Source organism: Xylocopa sonorina, chromosome 1, assembly GCF_050948175.1.
Source record: "Xylocopa sonorina isolate GNS202 chromosome 1, iyXylSono1_principal, whole genome shotgun sequence".
Lineage (NCBI taxonomy): Eukaryota > Metazoa > Arthropoda > Insecta > Hymenoptera > Apidae > Xylocopa > Xylocopa sonorina.
The window spans coordinates 9,095,472-9,112,157 of NC_135193.1; the positions used below are offsets into that span (position 1 = coordinate 9,095,472).

General features: G+C 38.1%; 1 protein-coding gene across 1 annotated transcript; it reads left to right on the plus strand.

Moving 5' to 3' along the window:
* Positions 1 to 308: 308 nt before the first annotated feature.
* LOC143422760 (lipase 3-like) lies at positions 309 to 4,768 on the plus strand. Its single transcript, XM_076893698.1, has 8 exons — positions 309 to 324; positions 1,494 to 1,626; positions 3,111 to 3,291; positions 3,420 to 3,534; positions 3,715 to 3,958; positions 4,043 to 4,201; positions 4,295 to 4,522; positions 4,610 to 4,768. Exons 2-8 carry the CDS (start codon positions 1,495 to 1,497, stop codon positions 4,766 to 4,768), a joined length of 1,218 nt encoding a protein of 405 aa, XP_076749813.1. The 5' UTR covers positions 309 to 324; position 1,494.
* The last annotated feature ends 11,918 nt before the right edge of the window (positions 4,769 to 16,686 follow it).

Genomic DNA, 16,686 nt, shown 5'->3' on the forward strand with positions numbered 1-16,686 from the left:
CAAAAAAAGAATAAGAGATGATCAAGGAAACGTATTTCGAAAATCTTCGTAAACATAACCTCAAACTTAAATACAATCGTATTATCATGTAATTTCCAATTCAAGTTCTAAATAACGAAATTCAATACACGCATTAATTCACTAATATTACCACAAATTATTTCACAACAAATTGAAGTAGACAAACAAATTTTAATTAATACGTACAACAAGACACAATTGTACACTTCGAATTGGACGCCAGTATATGGAAGAGTTGCGCGAAGCGTAATATTGCGTTCTAATTTGTATCCTTATTCGTGCTAAACAGTGTACATATGTGAGGTAAATAAATATACGGTTGTGTCAAAAAATTCAAGATTTTACATAACAGTAAACATATTACACTCCAATAATTATAAAATACTTGGTAATCGCATGAATAAATAATAAATATTCATTTAAGATATTATTTTAGGAAAGCCTTTAATTTTTTTGGCAGAAGATTATTTGATTACTGAAAATGATAAAATGTAATATAAGATGATTCAAGTAGTTCGGATAAAACCGTTTCTCTAGTATTCCATAGTATACAAAGTGAAGTGCAATTCAATTATATATTTTGAAATCTCCCTCTGAAGGTATGTAAAAGGAAATATTGAATTTCTGCACGTTTAACAAAAGTTAACGTGTTTTCTATTTGACATAAAAGTATATATACATTTATAAGAGCACGTTGAATTTCGCAATTTCTTTATCTTGAAATTATTATTAGTCATATATTCAAAAAACGGATAACCACATTCTATAAAGTTCTCAAATCTGTTTTTCCTTCACTCGCTCTAACAGCACCTGTTCCAACACATCGATCATTCATAAAAATAGGGTATTATGTTTATTACAACGCTATCGAAGTGTTAATATTTGTTTCGTTATTTTTTGTTTCGTTTTATTAAGTTAATTAGATATTATCGTAACGTTCGCACAACCGAATTGATTTTCAATGGGCTAAGGGAACTATATATGTTCGATGCATCACGTGTCAATCCGCACAATTATTTCTAAGTAAATATAATTAATAAAAAGTTCAAAACTGATAGAGTTGCCTTCAAATTATCAACCCATGATAAATGGTAATCTGTACGGGTCGCTTTACATGTAAACGATACTTATTTTTCTATCTCAGTCATATGTGATTCAGCATTTGGACAATGAACGTGTTAATAAATGCATTTTTTGACATTGAAAACTATACTGTTAAGTCTTGCATGAATCATGTGTCCGGGTAATGTTTAATGTTCAAAACTCATTTCCAGTGATAACATCATTCTGGTCAACGGAAAGACAAATGATTATTAACGTTTCATCTTTGCTAGAAGGAAGTCTAAGAGCGGTGTTTATACATTTGTGCTAGTAAACACATTCGATAAATTTGCATGATATTGTAAATAAGTGTCTCAGTGTTTCTCATAATACTATTCTTTCTGTTTTGTTGTTTTTTGGAAAATACTTAGGATGAAAACCATCATCGTTGTATTCTTAAACCTGTTTATCGTCATTTCTCCTGCGATCTCATTCAGTATCATGGCCAGATTGCGGCATTTGCTTGGAATGCCCCCTAATACTGCCAATGTCGAGCTCAACACGGTAAGGATAGTGCTATAATCTTAATTTTATATGTTAGAGACATAAAACGCAATAGAGACTATGATTTTGCAATGAAATTTTAATCACGTATTAAAATCTTTATTGTTGTTGTGTGTTCACAATTTATTTCCAAATAGATAAGAAATGCGCTGGAATACACTATATATACACGTACTTCATTTATTGCAGCGATAAAACATGTACAAGGTCCGATCAATAAGTTCGAGGATATCATTCATAAATCATAGTAAAAGTGACATACGAATCTAAGATGTGGAAGGGCAAAACTTTACACATTTTCCTCTATAGGAATTGATCATGTTTCGTTTGGCTAGATATCGCAATGACTAAGAAGGCCGTCGTCCACTTAACAAGACAACGTCTGACGGTATCGGACCAGCATCAATAAATTCACTTTATTACACGTATCTCAATAGAAGTGCAACTACTTAACGACAGTAGCATAGCATTGATACTCAACGGTACCGTCTCAGCAGAAACTAACTATGATGCCTGCATAATCTTCCTATATCGTTCATACGTTAACTAGCATGCGTACCGCATGTTACCGCATTACCGGTAACAGTGACCATCTTCTTTAATTATCTTCCTTTTCGTCGAATTTTGTTACATGGATGATACATGGCTGCGAATATGTCAATGCAGGTCTCATGTGTTGCCGACGCGTGGACAACTGAATGTTGTTATGTCCGGTACTGTGCTGCTAAACGGGCGATGAATAGCTGGTTCGATACCGTTCAGGCGTTCTATGTGTCGATCTTTATCATTTGAACGCCTACGTTTATGTTAATTCATATCTTTCTAAACCTACATATGCCACTAAATTTATTATCTAAGAGTTTTTAGCATACTTCTGTTGTCCTACAACCGTTGTATTCGCCTACTCTTTCACTGACCGATTTCTTCCTTTTGCTTTCTTTAAATAGAGAGCTAAGAGGATGACGCAGTGTTTTGTCACGTGGGAGACAAAAATTAAGATATCATAAGGAAATTTAAATCTATGTGTAAACAATATGCATAATTAGGTACGAAATCGCTAAGAAAGAAAATGAAATTTTTTATCCAAAAGTATATTTGTCTTTCACCCTTTTTTGCTCGCGAGTCCAGTGAATTATTGCAATTATGATCATTGAAAATTAGTTGTCTGCAAAATGGTATAAATGCAGAAATTTTCTGTTTCATTGTACAGTTCCATATTTTTTTTTAATTTGTTAATTGGAAAACACGTTAAGCTTTTAAGTTACTAAATGAACTTATATACTTACTTATTGTTAACGAAATATTTGATCTTTATTCTTGGAATTAACATGACTAACGCGTGGAAAAATTATGTACGGTAGTAGCAGTGTTTTTACACAACATGATGTAGCATTTCAATGAATAAAAATATTATTATTAACAATTAATTAATAAATTTATCGCGTAACATTTTACACTAATTAATATTTGTTTCTTTAACATAGCTGCAGATAATAAGAAAAGATGGTTACCCGGCTGAAGCACATGTAGTATTAACTGAAGATAGTTACATCTTGACGATGCATCGTATTCCGGGGGAACCTGGATCGCCCGCGGTTTTCTTGCAACACGGTGTATTGGGCAGCTCGGCGGACTGGGTTTTGTCTGGGAAAGGGAAATCTCTTGGTAAAAGAAAATGGACTAGTTTTACATATTTATACCACGTCTATTTTAAAGGAAAAATTAGACATTTGGAATTGTAATGAAACTTTTGGATCATGCAGTGTTAATTAATATATTCTTTGTTTTTCCAGCTTATTTGTTAGCTGATGATGGTTACGATGTATGGTTTGGAAATTTTCGTGGCAATACTTATTCAAGAGCTCACACTACCTTGTCTGAGGATGATCCGAAGTTTTGGGACTTCAGGTATTCGTAAGAACTAATTATATACTGACTGCTACTCTACTGATAGCTTTCCTATTGCTATAGAAAAACTGTAACTTACGTATGTAATAAGTAACGATTAACAAACATTTTCATAAAAATTTAACATACTTAATAATTATTTAATTATTAAGAAAATTATTTAATAATATGTTTGTGTAGCTTTCATGAGTCGGGTATTTATGATCTACCGGCGATGATCACCTACATTGTAAGACTGAAGGAGAATATGTTGAGAGCGTATATTGGATTCTCGATGGGTACAACGTGCTTCTACGTGATGGCCAGCGAACGGCCGCAAATAGCAGGACTGTTGCAATCGGTGTATAATTTTGCCCCAGTAGTGTTCATGAAACACGTACAGAGCCCTTTACGGTACTTAGCACCGTTAGCAACTAGCTATAAGGTAGAAAATAACAATGTTAAGCAAACGACTACAATAGTTAGCTCGATGAAACGCTCCAATTTTTATCGCAATGTTTCCACTCAGGTAATCTTCTCTTTACTCGGGGAGGGCGAGTTTTTGCCGCAGAATTTTGTAATAAAATTCTTAGCAAAATATTTGTGTTACTTTAACTTCTTGGAAGAAAAAATTTGCGCTAACTCGATGTTTGTTCTCGTTGGCTTCGACAAAGCGCAATTTAATTATGTGAGTACACGTGTTGTATAAGCGCATGCAAAGATCTATGCCCACTAACGCTAATTTTTACTTGTTTACACAAACATTTTAATTGTTACACAGACGCTGTTGCCGACGATTTTGAACCATACACCAGCTGGTACGTCTACCAAGACCTTGGTTCATTTCGCTCAAGAAATCCAATCTGGATATTTTAGACAATACGATTATGGTGAAAGGCAAAACATGGTGATGTACAATAGTATCAAACCACCTGAGTATAATGTATCGAACGTTGTAGTTCCAATTGTGCTGTTTTGCGGGGACAACGATTGGTTTTCTAGTCGCATTGTGCGTGTTTCAGAAAATTTCACAAAATGCAGATACTTAAGTGCTCCCATCCTTTTATTCTATCGTTATTATTTATTTCCATTTCAGGATGTAATTAAATTAGTCAGCAAGTTACCAAATAAACCAATTATTTTTCATGTGCCATTTAAGAAATTTAACCACATAGACTTTCTGTGGGCCATCGACGCTCCTAAGCTAATCTATAAACCACTACTTAAAATGTTAAGCCGGCCAGTACAATACTAAAAGCTCAAGGACTTTAAATATTTTCTAATATGCACAGAGGATTAAACTCTTAGATTATAAAGTATATGGCCAATGTTTCCTGGAATTATTACTTAACAACAGTCAGTTTACAAATCATAAATGATAAAAGTGCAAAATTAATGTGATGTATGGAAGTCGAAATTTCAGTGAAATGATAAAGCTTTAGTTTCAGACTGTCAATGCTGTATCATCAGTCTGCTTGAAACAAACTTGCACAAAAACAAAAGAGTGTGTACGACTTCGCCCCAAACGTAATCGAGGGCCCAAGCAATGGATATCTTCAGCCTCCGCTCCAAAAATTTTTATTCTTTGTATAGAATACCCTGAATGTGTAAATAACTTTGTAACGTGTATAATCTGCGCAGCTGATCGGTCCGGTGGTGCATCCTGAATATTAACCTAACTTAGGCATTTGTCGCTCACTGGTGTTACGCAAAAAGTATTGATGTCATAATCTACGGGAACGGGCCACAAAGCCATGGCCTACTTGGTGGAAATTTCAGACAAATTTCTATTCCGTACGACAAAATATTACATCCATCGTATCGAATAATAAATTAATCTTGCAACAACATTCTATCCATTTTTTTTTTTAATTTCAATCGTTACTTTCATTACCATCTAAATCAAGGTATATAATACTCATTGTTTATTTCAAGGGACAAATCTGAAAGATATACGAAAAGTATCCATCGAAGGTGTGGTCATCTTCAAGGTGTTCTCATAGCGTTTACAGGCGAGCGTTCTAGAAATCAGTGTCGATAGGTTCAGTTAACGATTGTGTAATGGAAAAACACTGATGGCATCCGAGGGCCTCTCAGGGATACTCCAAGGATGTGACTTTACATACACGAGCTTTAGATTTTATTATGCGTACCTGGACTACATCCTTATTGCCTCACTAAGGCGGATCAACATGATTCACTTTGATGAAACAGTACAATTGTTTCAACGAACTTGAAAGGAAAGTAAACAAATTATAAATTATCATTCGATGAAAGGGTTTAAGCAAATTGTAATTTGGTGTTCACCTTGCTATTGAATTTCATATACGTAAAGCGTATTGCATACGTTGAATCGTATATTTGTACCATTAGCAAAAACAAAAACCGTTGGTCGCTGCAATAGCCTTTTCAAATTGTTACGAGATCCTTATGAAGTAACTAGTAGTGTTATGCCTTTCTAGGAAACAGAGCACAAATTTTTCCTGCGGCGAGAAAAGAGAAAGGTCATTTCTTGAGAAAATTGTCCGGTAACAGGATCTCTCAGGTCAAAAACCATAAAATTCCTTAGGTAATTCCTTCGGGGTTGGACAATTCGAAGCTTCTTTACGGTCACTCGAGATCCCTCCTAAAGGTCGTAAAGCTGGCGTTCTTACTATATACCGATCACGTACTGATTCAACGACGACAAAAGGATCGTATTGGAGTGCACACATCGCGACCTACCGTCTGCGACTTTTAATGCATTCGTATACACAACTTAAGTAGCTCATTATAAGGCACAGTACCGATTATAATCGGTCGATGATTCAGGGCTCCATAAACAGATGAGAGTGAGGTTTGACGTTTACCCGAATTATACGATTATTCCTCGAGATAACGACTTCATTTTCGACAGGAAAATTTATTACGTAATCATCTTGTTCCATAAGCTAAATATAATAAGATTATAAAGTTAATCATTTGCAGATGGGCAGACCTCGATTAGAAAAACAGTTATTTTCAGGTATATCACGCGTCTGCAAACAGGGAATACATTTGGTGTATACAACTTATTGTATATTTAAAATAGAGACTCTTTCAGAAAGATGACTCATTAGTTCGTCAAGTTTGTTCGTTAAGTTGTTACCCCCCTCTTTTGCTGTTTCAAGTATTACAAGGAATGTAAAACAGGTAAATTATATCTACAGTCCTAATTCAATGTAACAGATTTCATCTAAACTGATCATTGGTATTTTAATATGATCCCTTATTAGAAAAATTTGATATCGAATTGCTAAGAAAACTTTTCAATCGAAACGAAATATTTCTGGCACACGGAACTGCTCGATCAATTGTCGACATTCTGGTTTGATCATTAGTCACTGAGTGTGATCATTAAGTTTCCGCGTGTGTTATTAATATTCACGAACCGTGTATTGCTATACAATGCACCACACTACTCATAGATTTTATTATGCGTGTATCATTATCTAAGTACCGTTTTTATCCTTGCATTTACATATGTTTCATCCGTGACTTAGTCTATATATCTATTAATGGTATGTTATATTATTTAGATTATATAATAAGTGCAATTTTTATAACCCTTGTGACGACAGTATGATAATAGTTTACAATATTTGCGAAATAGGTATTTGCTGCACTATCGCTATCTGAGACGAGGGGATATCTAAAGCCCGAAGAAGGTGGATTATGCTGTGTAACTTAAATATCTCAATGTACGATTTCTTGTGAAAATTGCGGCAGTCAAACGGAATACAGTATTCTGGTAAGTTACTTTGATTAAATTTCTCAATAAGTCAACCAATCGTTTCTTATAACTAAGAACAAAATATGTTTGTATATAAGTTTTTTTCGCAGGCGGTACGATCGAATGGTAATTCGCATCTTATTACTATCGTTTCTTATCACTGATTCTACTCTAATGCTATCTTCTTTTTAGGAAATTCATTAGAAAGTTTTGACTGTGAAGAGCGGTGAAGATAATTGGCGCAAGAGGAAAAACACGGAATAAGTATCAATACTGAACTGTTTCAGACAAATGAGCGGAACATGGCAGACGGCGAGCAAACAATACTCGATTTCCATCGGTACCACCGCGATCGGGTCGTACGCGGGCAAAGTCGCGAGACACGCACGTGCGTGCGCTGGGTAGGCCGCGACGCTTGCGGTTCGGTGGTGGCTCCGCATGCGGCGCGGCGCGGGCTGTGTAGCAACACAGAAAAGCCACGGGGCGAACGGACAAAAGGAGCAGAAGGAGAAACAGGAGGAACAGAAGCGAGGCTCGTCGCGAAGGTAGAACGCGCTTGTATACCGTGCACTTGGTGTACCGTGTATCCGTACAGAGAGTGAGAAGGAGGCACGGTGGGAGAGATAGTGACAGAGAAAGAAGGAAGGAGAAAGACAGAAGAAAACAACGAGCGCGACTTTACGGAGCCTCGAACTCGAGAAGTCTTCGCGAGTCCGGCGAACCGACGCAAGACTGCTCACCGATTCCAAAGTCCGGCGGTAGGCTCAGTTGTCTCCGAACCCCCGTACCGTTCGGATGTAGCTACTTTGCCGAACAATCTCTACGCTTTTTCCACGCTTTCGAAAAGTCCGTCGTTTAACTCCGATCTACACGTTCGCGATTACCGTTCGTACCCTCCCCTCCTCTCTAGTTTCACTTGCCCCTTAACGTGAATCCTTGTTCGTATCGTGCTTTCGTGCGGTCCTCGTGGTGGCATGATACGGTAGAAGCAAAAAAAAAGAAAAATAATAAACGCGAAAGAGAGAAAGAAAAAAGTCGGCGAACATTAACATAAAAGAAACACGGTAGCTGGTAGAGTGTTGTTCTCGGTCCGTGGTAGAGCAATCGTTTCGAGCACCGTCATTTTGGTCTTGTCGACGGCCCGCGGACGTCAGTCGATCGCGTGCTGCCGATCGAATAAGTGAGGGAAGGAGGAAGAGCGCTGGGGCGGCGTAGAGATCGGAAGAAGACCCGTGGAGAACAGAAAGAAAGATCGCATCCTCTGGACGATAGACGATCGATATAAGGACTGTAAACACGTAAGTGTATTAACTTTTACTTATTTATTTTTCGTTCCTTGATTGATCTTGATAGGTCGTTTAGAAGTTTAGTTACGTACTTATAACTGTACATGAACCCCCCCGAATCTCTTTTCACGATGAGTAGGTCTTTGTATCTACTCTACTTCATTTCCTTTTGTTTTCTTCTAATCAGTGGCTTTGGTGAATCGACTATTAGAAACTTGTCGATCGCATGCATAGATCCATCGTGTTCTATTTCGAGGCGATCGAACGGAGCATTTCCTTGTAACTCGTTCCTCAATCAGTTCGCAAAGGTATCGAGAGCCAGGTGTATACACGCGTGCAGTTAGCGCGGGCTGCACATGTACAGTTATTTAATATTTATCACTGGTGACCTCATTTATTTTAAAAGTTATCGGGTATCGGTATTCCGTACGAGTTCGTGCGCTCGCTCGCGCCCATCAACGACATCGGTGGAAAAAGCTGATCGCGAGAAATCGGATACGCACGAAAACAGTGGCTTGCCAAGCGCAGAAAGTGTAACGTGAAATCGTCACCGCGTATTCGTGTACACAACAGTATGACGTGCTCGCTGTAAAAGTGAATTTAAAGGTTCCGGTCGAATCGTGCGGCCTGGGGGTTAGTCTGTGTGTCGGGATCGAGAGCATCGCGGGCCCTCGATCGATCTCGTGATCATTATGCTCCGATTGATCAAGTTACTTGAACTCGAATAACGCGAGATCACTTTACCAACCCGTGAGTCTGTTATTTATTTGACCTGAAAAGTCCTTTTAAGTTTCTACGCTCATCTTCAATAGCCAAGTTGGGTAGTTGACTTCAAGTCGCTTGAATCTGACACTGGAATACTAGAGTGGTAAAAATGGCCAATTTACCACGGGTAATATACGTTTCTCTCCTTGCATCTTGTGTACTTTTCCGTGTACCTCTCGTTTGACTTTCCACAGTATAAATAAATAGGTTTCGATCGCCAGTAATTCGAACGTTAAGTAACTTGGCCAATACGAATCAGTTATTTGCCCGGCTGGGAACATCCTTTCAAGTTTCCTTCTCTAAACGAGACTCGACTCTTCTCACCTATACCCCGAGCGCAAACCTTCGATCCTTGTTCTCCCTGGATCACCGAATTCAAACATGGATAACGGTAATCCCAAGCGAATGGTACAGCATGTCTCCGTCTCGTGGAGATGCGCGGCCGCGAGTTTTCACTGAAACTTTACGGTCGACTATCTGTGCTTTGCCTCGACTTGATAGCAGGTCGTGTAAGGTAGCGACACCGTTATCGAACGATACGAATATTCGAGAAGCAGCGTCGCGGCGGAGATAAAGAATCGTACGTGCGAAAGGTGTTTCGCGTGAACACGCCAACTGAATTTGAAATTGTTACCCGAGCCGCTCATTTTGGCTGACGCTCTGTTACGTTTAGGGAACGGCAGCGCCCATGTACACAGGTGCATAGGTCTTCGATTGAAGAGTTTCGGAGATCGAAGGGTTTTCTTGGCGGATTGGAATGGTCACGGAGGAATTCTTTGTTGGGGTGTAATGAACGTCGATGCCTGGAAAGGTTCGCAAGGTAAACCATATGGAACTGATAGTATTCGTTGTGTACTCGCGACTTTCGAAAGAACATCCGGTTTGGTGACTTACCGTCCTCGCGATTCGTTCGAGTCGAACCGCGCAACAGGTTGCAGGATTGAATGGATGTACAGAGGATAAGACTCGTCTGGTTGGCTAACTAATAGGAATTTAAATATTGGGGTTTCAAGGAAAAACAACTTCGAAGGCGGATAAGGATCATTTTTCTGGATATTTTAGCTTAAAGTAAAAAGTGTAATATAAGATATGCAGTAGAAGGTGAGGCAGTATGGCGTCCTTCTCAATTTAATTACCCTAACTAACATTTTGATTATTCGTAAGCGTGACATTGCGCAAACGAGAAACTGTGAGGATCGAGAGAAGTTGAAGTTAGAAACGTTTCGTAGATTCTGTGAAAAATGAAAATTTATTAAAAATAGGATTACCTTGAGTTAGGCAAATCAAGTTCAAACACAGTAATTATGAAAAACGGCATAATTAACAAGGACAGATTGACTAATTACAAAAGTAAAATAAACAAAGTGAATGTGGAAAATATTATTATCAACGAAAGTCGGCACAATTAAGTGCAAGCCATAAAATTATAAATTCCAAGTTCAATATCACGTGTAATTACACGAAATGTGTTAACGAATGTGATAATAAATAAAGGAAACACCTGTTTATGTTGTCGTAAACACAGACAACACACGTAAGAAAGTCTCTGTTAGTTTTATGGAAACTAAAACTAGCACACGTTTTTTGTTGCAAATTTCAAATTTAAGGATGTCTGAATTATGCAACACATCAACAACGATAAGAAGTCCAATTATCAATATCGGTTAAACTAAAATACACATTCTACGAATATTTATATTTTTTACAAGCGCAGTAACACAAAGTAAAGTAAAGTATAGCGTATCGAATTACATTTTAAACGTAAGACTACCGCTATTTTTTATTAAAATTCAATATACGTATACTGATAGGACTTGGAATTCCACTCATTGGTCACCTTTTAAGCAAATTTGAGCACCCTATTTCTCTCAAATCGCGATGATTACAAGTATCATAGAATTTTTGTTTTCTTAGGTGTTCAAGAATGTTAGTTGGTGCAATTAAACTGAGGAAGGCAAAATACGCCTAAAGCAATTGGTAAAGTACTGAAAAGAATGCGTGCACAGAGTTTTCCACACGAGGTTTCACTATTAGCAAGTTATTGGAAAACGCGATCAACTCTTGCATCCTTGCGTTCAGCCTTGTACGTGTGTGTTAAAAAGCACGGCTGTTGGTAGTTTTGTTATATACGATCTCTGAAACGTAATTTCGTTTAAGGTATTACATTTATTCTTCACTGCTGTATACTATTCATTACGGGCAAAGAAGTATAGAAAAAATGTTATACTAGCAGGCATTATGAGGATAATTTTTCATACACCATATATAGTGTACTTTCTCGTTAAAACTCTTTACTGGCTCACGGCCGTAACTTATACTTTATACGTAAATCTCGAGCTATGATCTGTGCTCGATCGTTTTCACCAGGGAATAAAACAGACTCCCCTGCTGTGACGTACTCCTAATATAACGTCTAATTGTTTCGAACAGTGACACAGAACGGAAGAATGCAAACAATTAGCGTTACGAGCTATGATTTTGTTAGACACAGCTGCGCTGAATTATGGTTACACACCGTGATTCCTTTTGAAACATTAAAATTCCAGGTAGCTGAGAATCGGCTAATCATTCTATTGCTACCAATTATCTACCATTTAATTCATTTCGATCAAACAAATCGAAGGAAATAAACGATGATAATTCGGTTTTAATGGTTCGCAGAGTTCGATACTATTTCATTCTGACTAATATCATCGATCGACCCGTCACACTGAAATGATGTTGGAATGATGTTACGATAACAACGGATCAGTATATTCAAAGCGCTCGTGAAGTAGTCCAGTGGAGTTTACTCAGGGAAGCAAACGTAATCTACTCGATGTGAATGAAGTGCGTCAGACTATCGCAAAATATTCTTGCACGACTACTTCCTTATGCCATTGCATTATTTAAAATCAATCACTGGCTTTGTTTGCCTTCCTGTGCCCGTACGAAGTCGGACCAACTTTGGCTAGATGGTCAGTGTTTACGTCAGTACTTTAACCTCGCGTCCCACTGTCCAAACGAAGACCTCAGTAAAAGCGTTCAGAAGCTCGTAGTTAGTAAAAGTAACTACGTGAAACGGCTCGTTAGAACTGATTTATGAAGCAGATATGAAAATCGTGCACTACTTTACGCGCTTAACTTAAAGCTTGCTGCATCTTCTTATGAAGGTCACGGTATAATTATTTTCTCATTAAATCAACCCCTTCGCTTGTTTCACGACTATTAGGAAGCAAATTTGGGTTTGTAAATTATTCATAACAAAATTGTTGAATCTGTAGCAGAAGCTTCGAACATACTCATTCAGAACCAAAGCAAAATGAAGAGAAGCTGAGTTAGATACGTCGCGAGTGAAAAGTTTTCGAATTTTCCAGGCACGTTTACCGCGAATCGTTGCGTGAGCCACGTGTTTCCGCGGAAATTTGTACAAATAGAGCGAACGTGGCTTTCGACGATGTAAAGATGACCGTCTACGCGTTACGAGACCATAAATCCAAGTCTGGTGGTAGCGTAAAGACTGCATAGTATACGCTTACGTCTCAGAGCGTTTCGTTGTGAAACGATTGAAGCATTTACGAGTCGATCGTTCCACGAGGACTTTCTAATCCACCGTATCCCGCGGCAAGGTGTGCCGCGAATGCTGCGAGTGACAGATTCCAGAATCGAAAACGCGACCGTTCGCGCGTCATGTTTTCGCGACGATCGTCAATTTTTCAATCGATCGAACCTGTTTTTCAACTTCAACCAGATCTGAAACACGCCAAACGGGTATACCCATTTCGCGTTACGAGTACACTACTACTACTGCTAGAGTAGTTTTCGATCTACGGTTTTCTATCAGGGTGCATCGAAAATCCGCGGTGATTTTCGATTTTCGTTTCTCGCAATTGCGAAACAATTCGAGGTAGTAGCTTCCCCCGACTCCAAAGCTCGAACATCGTTCCGCTCGTACTTGTCAATTTTACTTTTCGGCTTGCGAATATCTTCGCATCTAGGGATCATCTAGATTTACGATATTCCTCCCGAAGCTCTTCGAATTTTCCGTAATGTTCTAAGCTGCGTTCACGGTAAGTTGTGAATGAATCTGTTTCACAGCCTGCGGATTTAAGTCGGTCTCGAAGTACGCGAATTGTTCGTGTTGCTTGCACAATCTCCCTGATATTGAACGTGCGCGGATTTATTTCGCCGATAAAGGCATTCGACGAGAGTGCGGGCTTGCATACGTTTTCAAGAATGCGGCAAGAGGAATGCCATTTAGATAAGAAGAACTTTTTTTCGTTTTAATTAATGGTTAGGCTCTTTTAAATTTGTCTTCCGTGAAGCAATTCAGGTGGGAGGAATTCATTTATTACTTAGACAATGATGAAACATCGGTGGAACAACATTTTTATTATGATCGCTATCATTTAAAGAAGTAGTATACACGTAATGAAGTCGTAGGATTTTCATAAATCTTACTCGTAATCATAATTATGAATTAGTTCGCATTCCAAGATCAGTTCATTCAGAAGCGGTCTTAGATATTATGGCTCTTTTAAACCGTTAAGCCGCTAAACCGCTCTAATGGGTGTTCTAGTGTATCGTGGAACGGTGTAAAGATCGTCAGAATGTTGCCTTCGAGTAACAGGTGTTAAGAGCTTCAATAAACCCTAATTACGTCAACAATTTTATGATTTGATAATTGCCTTCAATTGTATACAAATGTGCAACATTCAGTTCCATATACAACCTGAAAATTCACTTGGTGTACCGTTATGGTTTCACCAGAGCAACTAAATGTTAATCTCGAACCATTACGTTATGACAGAAATGCAGTGTGACACCAATCTTCGCACACTATTGTTTCTAAGCACAGTGTATTGTTTCTAGCACAATCTTTCTGCATTTCTTATTCCCAACGCGATTTTATCGAAACACAGTCCAATTATGGCTTGGTACCTTTTATAACGATTGTTCAACTGTAATTCCAAAGTACAACGATACACTAATTAGATATAGAAAAGAGTTTTCTCAGAACGATTACTAAAAAAATCTTATTTCGCATTGTTGCTCCCGATATTGCGATACGGTACACTTTGTCGCACTAATGCTCATAAATGTTCAATTTGATGATGCCAGATATTTTTAGATTTACAACTGCGAACCGCGATAAAGCCATGCCTGGTTTTTTTCCACCGATTTTCACGACCATAGGCGGTCTTTATCGTGGGCCATTTGCACAGTCTTATCCAAAGTGGAAAAGTTTTGCGCGTGAATTATATTGTTTAAACGCAACAATATTGCAACGCGCAGCCGGTGTTCTTACATCATTCGGGTCAGCTTTATCCGTATTTACAGTGGCACATACGGGTGACCACGTACCGTTGCAAAACAAAAGCAGAAATTTTCGAAAACAGTATACCGCCGCCAGGAAAATTATTGCCTCGCAGAATATCAGCCTACCTACATGCGTCTGACGTTGAATGTACCATTTTTCCGCGTTGATTAACAACAATCCACTCGATCGAAAACGAAGTGTGTTACTATGTTTAAAAATCAAGGTGAACCTTGTCCCTCTCTCTTTCTCTTTCTCTCTTTATTTTCTATGAGATCTGATAGAAATTGTGAGAAAAACGTTATGGCCTTCGTAGAAGAAAGATTACGAGCTTGGGACAAGGTAACCGAAAGTACGAAATGTTAGAATAATTACTACTTCCATCGAACAGATCTTGATTCGTTTTCTAGTAGGCCATTTTTCTCCCTCCCGACTACCCCCGATGCTTTTTCTTTTCAACGAATTAATATGCCGTCAGGGTATTTTTCCCTTTCTTTTCGCGTTGTCAACCGCCTGTTACTTTCACTTTTTTACTCGTACTTCTGTCTCTATTCTACTAGTATTCGCGGTTAGTCGATTACATTTAAATATGCCACGTTCGAAATAAAAATCGAACTAGGAAATTTTATGTAAGAAACGATAAAAACGGTTATAGGTATATAATATGGCATTTGTCGTACGTTTAATTATTTTGTTGTCTGGAAAACAAGACACACGCAATGATTACAAGTGACGTTAAAAATTGGTAACACTTTTACTTTAATTAGCCAATTAAAATTGATAGGGTACATGCGTTTAGCGTATTCGCATTATTGAGACGAGTAGTCAGACATTTAAAATACCCAAAACAGACATTACACCATTGCGCAAATATTTTAGTGCAAAACAACAATTACGAGAAAAAATTGCCGTACAATTTTCTAAACGGTTTACTCATTTCCATAAAATTAGTCAAATTGACAGTAATATGATCGATAGAATAATTCGCATTCAAGAAACAATATTTCGACGTGTCTGACATCATCTGAAATGATGTAAGACAGGTAATATGTTCGTTTTGAGCGAACCGGCGAGAAAAACGTAGGAAGATAAGGAAATGAGAAAATTCAGAAGCCGAAGCCGCTGGTAGAAAAGCGGGAAAATTTTGAATGGTAGCCAAGCCATTTATCGAACCTTGACCTCGTGGTGGCACGAAGTTAGCAAGTCGAAAGAGTTACAAGTCCACGCACGCTTCTTTCTACGTAGGATTGTTTATGCGTTAGAAGTTGATAACACTTTGTTGCATCCCGTTCATGCGTAATGCAATCGAAACCAGTAGAAGATTGTTTTACGAGCATCATTAGCATTAGTTGGCTACTTAGTCGGTTAACGATGAAAAATTAAGATACGAATAAAGATTAGCTTTTTTTTCATCTTTTTCTCAACTACTGACTTCTGAGAATGCTATTAAACGGAATTTTTATACTGTTTCCCGGATTAAAAAGATGCTTGCCAGTCGAGGTATTAAAACTCGATGCGCAAACTGCTGATTAACGCCGGGGAATAACTTCTGTTTTCTCAATCCGATTGGTCGAAAAGGACGCCGATTAGTTTGAACGTTTTATGCAAATTTTCTCTTCAAATATCTGTTTTCCTCTCCTCCCTCTATCCGCTTGATCTCTGCATGATAGACGATTGAAAGTGAAATAAAATCTAACTTTCTTTAATTCCCTACTTCTAATGAAACAGAAGGCCGTCGAGATAACCGTAAACATCGGGGTCTGGCTTGTTGTTTGGCAAAAAATAGATTCTAAGAAACTGTCAGGTATTTATTGGTATCGTCGGTATATTTCTGTTTCTGGTGGCAATAAAATGGTTTTTGCGCGTCGAGAAAATGTAAATGCCAAAAAATAAAAAGTGTCGAAACACATGTTCGTCAATAAGGTTACGAAATTATCCGACCGATAGCGAGAACCGGGGGTACGCGTGCGGAGTTGGGAACGAGGAATGGGTTCGCGCGTGTTCACGTCTATTTGTTTGCAAGAAGAAGAAAAATGGTACAACAAGATACGCGCGGTTAAAGCAGAGTTGAAGGC